At 37.7% G+C, this 6,000-nt stretch overlaps 1 protein-coding gene across 1 annotated transcript in view; it reads right to left on the reverse strand.

Annotated features, from left to right (window-relative positions):
- Positions 1-252: 252 nt before the first annotated feature.
- The window catches only part of LOC111485380 (PH, RCC1 and FYVE domains-containing protein 1-like), a 14,661-nt gene continuing 8,913 nt past the window's right edge, over positions 253-6,000 (reverse strand). The window contains exons 3-9 of the mRNA XM_023132246.1: positions 5,644-5,733; positions 5,050-5,130; positions 4,730-4,924; positions 2,513-4,651; positions 1,727-1,873; positions 985-1,364; positions 253-740 (exon numbers count right to left, since the gene is read on the reverse strand). Of these exons, the coding sequence (XP_022988014.1) occupies positions 608-740; positions 985-1,364; positions 1,727-1,873; positions 2,513-4,651; positions 4,730-4,924; positions 5,050-5,130; positions 5,644-5,733 (3,165 nt within the window). The 3' untranslated portion in view covers positions 253-607. The remainder of the gene's footprint in view (positions 741-984; positions 1,365-1,726; positions 1,874-2,512; positions 4,652-4,729; positions 4,925-5,049; positions 5,131-5,643; positions 5,734-6,000) is intronic.

Here is a 6,000-nt window from a genome sequence, read left to right on the forward strand (position 1 = left end):
CTCCTAGGACCTTGTGATCTTCTCAAAGATCATTACGAGCCCTCTCCTTATCGATAAAGCAACTTCGACAAAAGGGAAATAGAATAATGCCAATTCTCAAGAAGTATAAGATATACCAATAGGCATAATTTTTAAAAATAGAAAACTAAAAACAAACCCATTTATCACAAGATGAATCTAAACAAATAACTTCACTCAATAATTATATGTTGGAATAAATGCAATTAATAAAGATTTAGAATAAACTAGAGAGAGGAGAAGATGCTCTTTAGAATTTATACAGCAACTGATTTCATCAATAAAAAGCAAGTAGCAGTATTTGTATTTACATTTCTCATAACCCCCACACAACTATGCAGGGGAAGAATGGAAAAAGGAGAACACTAAACCTTAAACACAGAAGAAATCATCAAATCCATCTAATTTTCCTTCTAATTCTCTACTAATTCTTGTCCCTTTCTTAAAACCCCTATCATCATAGTAGTGTACTTCCAATCTAAATCTGAATGGTCAATATGATCCAGTTAAGTAGAGAGCTTCGAAACTGAACAAACCTTTTGTTTCCATGTACAAAATGATTTGGTTTCTGTGGCTGTTTGCATATAAGTCAATGAGTCAACTCTTCACCTCCAATGCCTATACTAGACTTATCCATGGCCCGTACATTATATCGTTCATAAACTCGTGCACGGTTCTCTGCCCACCATTGCTCTGCTTGCTTCTCCGTAAATCGCTTCCGACTGCATTCAACCAATAATGTAAAGCTCAGAGAAAGTTTGGAATGGAGAAAAGATTATAAAGTAGTAGACTGCTTGCATAAAAAACGAAATCATTAAGAAATCAAAAGTAAAATCTGTTGGTAAACCATTTCCCTCCAAAAAAAAATTTATTTCTCTTTCTAGGCTAATGAGGTATACTTGAATCATGGATACCTGCAGCATTAGTTTATGGAAGCCGGTATAGAATTGGCTAAATCATGCTTACCTGAAACGAACTCGCTTAAGATCCTTGACACCTCCTGATTGTGAGGTGAGTGTAATATATACACCCGGCTCGTCTTGCTCGACCCATTCTGCTTCTTGGCGAGACTCAGTTTCCTTAATTCTATTTCCATTCTTTGCTGAATCCAATTGACTCGATTTACTTTGAGTTGAAGACTGGTTATTTGCGGTGCCTGATCCATTAGATAGCAACTGGACACATGAACCGTTTGAGTCTGTCTCTAAGGATGTTGCTTGACCACTTAATTGGTCCATAGAAGTGTTGATCAAATGATTGAAGGTTGAACTGGAGCTGAAAGAGGTAGGAGTTGATTTCATGTTACGGGCAGCTCCAACTGGCAGCCTTTCAGCCATTTCCTTCAGCTGTTCACCACCCGATTGATAAAACTTTAGTTTTTACTGAAATTTTTCCATTGAATTCTTGTATAACATTAAGGGTAAGACTGAAATGCATTATGTATCCTGAAAACAAATGCTTTGTTGGAACAGAACACAAAACACAGGCAAGATAACTCGGATTTCTTAAAGATCGATGAATTAAACTTCCACAAAACGAACTGAAAAAATGACAAATGAAAATAGATGGAAAAGAACAAAAAAAAACAAGCTCGACATCGGAGTTTTTTTAACTAACAATTAAAAAATAAGTTCCTGAAATTTAGCCTCAGGGTTATTAGAAACGGAAACCATGAAGTATTAGAATAGCTCGTAATAAACCAACTTACTTGCGCAGTTAGTGACTTGATCACTTCTTTGGCTGCATTGCATCTTGCAGCCTCCTCACTTGCAATTGATATTGCTTCCTTCAACTGTTTACTTGTTCTTTCTAGCTCAACTTCTTGAAGTTGTGCCTTGCGTGTAAGGCTTTCAACCTGAGAGAATATTCAGTTGAGCAAAGTTGTTCTCCAACATGATATATTAGTTAGTCTATAACTTCCTATAATGATTTTTTAGATAAGAATATTGGTAAAACCAGACAAAGAAGAAGAATAGGGATAAGACTAGTAGTGTGTCCTGTAGAAAATGAAATAATCACGTGCCAAAGACAACGCTATCAGAAGATTACAAGCAACTCCTCCATTGTAACCCATTCATGCATAAATTTGTATTATAAGGAAACACCTTGATTAGAGAAATGAACAATAATAATAAGGAAACACCATGTGAATAAATTTGGGATTTTCTAATGTTAAATGATAACAACAACGTCATTGCAGTCTTAATTAATCAAGTCACATAATTAATCAAGTCACATAAATGACAATAAGGGACTAAAAGCAGAAAACAATGGGTTAAATTACAAATTTGATCCCTATGATTAGGAGAAAGTTAGAATTTAGTCCCTTTGGTTTGATGAAGTCCTCATAAATAGTTAGGGATTTTTATGAGGTTTTCCAAACCATATAGAGGAAATTGTAATTTTTGAAACCACAAGGGACTAAACTCCAACTTTCTCCAAAATATAGGGACTAAATTTGTAATTTAACCAAAAAAAAAATGAAAGAAGTTACCTGAGCCCTTAATCTAATAACCTCCTGGCTAAGTCTGTTGTTCGTGCTTTTAGCATCATTCACAGCAATCCTTGGAGAGGTAAGCCCTCCAAGAGTAGGAGTAGGAGTAGTTGAACGCGGAGGGCTGGGACGCCTAGATATTGGAGATGTAGCTCGAGAAACAATTCTTGATCCAGGAAGAGATGCAGCAAAGAACTTCTTTGAAGTTCCAAAGACGGGGTTAAAAGATTTAGAGATATTAAGAGCTCCCCGCTGGGAACCTCCACTAGGAATCGGCGAGACCCTACTGCTGCTAAATTCCAGTTTCTTGTTTTTCTTTGAAAATTGGCTTCCCACTTGCTTAAATGATTCGACTGAAGCAAGCCTAGCAAGTTGAGCCTGCGATTTCACGTGCAACTTATCATTTTTATTCACAAGTTCAGTCGATCCATGATTAATGCTTCCTCTTCTGCTCAGTGAAGATTGAGAAGAAGCGCCAATTTCAATAAATTTTTTTAGCTTATGATAGCAATTATCACAAATACGATAAGCTTTGTTGGGGTTTGGTGCCATTGAAGCCTTTAGAGACTTCTTACTGCTGCAAGAATGACAAAACACAAGACCACAGTTATAACAGTTGTGGCGTTTCCGTTTGAAGTTAAATGGTAGGCGGCAACCAGAGCACATGGATTGATCAACACCTGAAACCCACTTATGAAGGCAAATAGCTGCGGTAAAATTGGTGCCACAAGCAATACTTTTAACTTGCTTATCTTTAAGAGCCTCAACTAATGTCGGAGTATTTCTATCCTCGGTGCTGCTGTGACCTAAACGGCCATTCGCCCCCTTGCCCCATGTGAAAACCTCAGTTCTAGAAGTCAAAACAGCAACATGGTATGCACCACAAGCCAGCTCCTCCACAAAGCTTTTCGAGAGTTTTCCTTCAACTCGTACTGGGAGCTTTCCATCTGCCTGAGGATTCCCTAGCTGACCATAAACAGGGCTTCCCATAGTGTACACATGGCCAGAGTTTGTAAGTGCAACAGTTAAACTATGTCCACAAGCAACTTGACAAAAGTTCGGTTCAACAAGGGCAGCAACACAAGTAGGCACAAGCCTTGCCTCTTTGTCACCATGCCCTAGCCGACCTTTATCTCCATCTCCCCAAGTAAACAGCTTCACTGAAGAGTTGTTATGCGAACCTGGATTTCCAACCATAACTTCTACAATTGCAGCTGTATGCCAAACACCACAAGCAACTCGAACAGTACGTAGACCTTTGAGAGATTCCACTTCTCTAGGTATTGAAATACTTCCTCGATCTCCATGACCAAGAACACCGAATGTGCCATCACCAAAAGTAAATAATTTTCCAGCAGATGTCACCAGTGCTGTATGCCAAGGTCCACAAGAGATAGATGATACATGTAGGCCCTGTAAGGGCCCAGTTACTCGTTTTGGAACCCAGTGGCTTACTTTTTTTCCATGCCCAAGAAGGCCAGAATTATAGGTGCCATCACCCCATGTATACAGATCACCAGAAAGTGTTACAGCACATGTATGATATTCACCACAAGCTACTAGCTCAATGTTTAAATTACTGAGGGCGTCAATAAGCTTTGGATGAGGAACATCAGAATCTCCCCCATGCCCAAGCCTGCCTCTGTGTTCCTCGCCCCAGGAGAAAACTTCACCTTGCTTGGTTACCAAGGCAGCATGACGGTTACCACAGGCAATGTTTTGCACATCAAGTACTACTACAGACTCTAAGGCTTTTGGCAGCAAAGAATCCATTTTGCTATCAAAAGAACTTCCAACTCGACAAGTTCCACCACCAAGGACACCTTCACCAGTTCCTTCCCCCCAAATAAAAACATCCCCCAAGGCATCACAATCATCATGTCCTGAACCTTGGCTTGATGAGCTGACAGTACTAGATAGACTAACCCTAAAAGCATCCATCGGAACTGCTTTCATGTGGCCATGCATGCTATCTGAGCCTCCAGATGATAAAGAATGAACTGAACCACTTGCAGAATCTGAGTGGAAGAAACCTTTAGGAGGAATATTGTACAACATTACATCTGATAATGCCTTATCCAGACCATATTTTGGAGGACTTCCATAAGGACCGTGAGGTCTAATCTGCTCTCCAGCTTCCTGAAAATTTATGTAATGATAGATTGATTTAATTTGATTTAAAAATTCTGAGAAGTGGAATACTAAAGAAATATATACCTTTTGCAAGCTATCATTGCTGCTAAATGGGGAATGCAGGGGAGAACTTCTTTGTGTAAACGTTCTAGGACTATTTATTTCAGACAGCATCCCATCACTCCGCGATTCAGTTCTCCACTTTCGATTATGGATACGCGAAATTAATGCTTTTAAGCCACTAAACCAAACCTCAGTTTCATCTTTATCCTTGCATATCTAGTAGATTATACATAAGACACAATAGAGTTACTCATGTACCAAATAGCTCTTACAGAACACCAAAGAGCATCAAAAAAAGAAAAGGTTCAGTACTAGTGTAAATAAGTGAAAGAACCGCTCACCAAATCAAGCGATCTATCATTATATATTAGAGAAAATGATTGACATTCCTTCTCGGGCCGTGGATATCTTTGAAAGATAGGCTGAAAAATTAGAACCACAATTAATTAGTGCATGCCAGGAACACAACTTATCATCATGTTATACATTCCAAATGGACAAAAATTTTGTGATTTCTTTCGAATGCTTTTGTAATTTCTTTCCTTTTAATGAAATGGTTCCTTATCTAAGAAAATAAAAAAGTAAATATAAAAGGTAAAGAATGATATGAAAATGCCAACCCATTAGCATCGTGAAATTTTAACTATAAAATTGAAACTGAAAAGTTGTCACTACAAGCAACTCTTACAATATCCAATAATAAAATTCAAAAAGATAATTGGGTTCTAACGCTATCTTACCTTCTTCACTCACATACAATAACATTAAAGTTTAATATTGGACCGTTGAGCAATATCATGAGAAACATCCGCAAATAATAATTATTTGATTTGGAGACCAGCAAATTGTTATTATTTTGAATTGGGCACTCGCAAATAATAGTTAATTTGAATTGCATACTTGCAACTAATAATTATTTTGAACTGGAGACTTACAGTCCGTTGCCCAGAAATAATTCTAGAGACGTGGCTTAGCTTCAGGTGCTTCTCCTCTTTCCCCGAGAACCATATCAAAATAGACTCATCCTGAACCCATAAAGATATTACTCAGAATTTTTGCAATGGGAGTGCAAGAGAAATTCAGGGACAAGCTGAATAATGGCTAATTCAATATCCACCAATTAAAACAACCACCACACAAAGAAAAAAGATTACAATTACATGCCTTCTTGCATAGAATTATATGAATAAGCATACATACTTATGAAAGGTAGTAATGCATGAAGGTAGATATTGTATGTAAAAGTAGGAAGTAGTTCTTTTCTTTTCTTTTCCTTTTTTTTTTTTTTTTTC

This window comes from Cucurbita maxima, unplaced genomic scaffold, assembly GCF_002738345.1.
Source record: "Cucurbita maxima cultivar Rimu unplaced genomic scaffold, Cmax_1.0 Cma_Scf00010, whole genome shotgun sequence".
NCBI classification, from domain to species: Eukaryota; Viridiplantae; Streptophyta; class Magnoliopsida; order Cucurbitales; family Cucurbitaceae; genus Cucurbita; species Cucurbita maxima.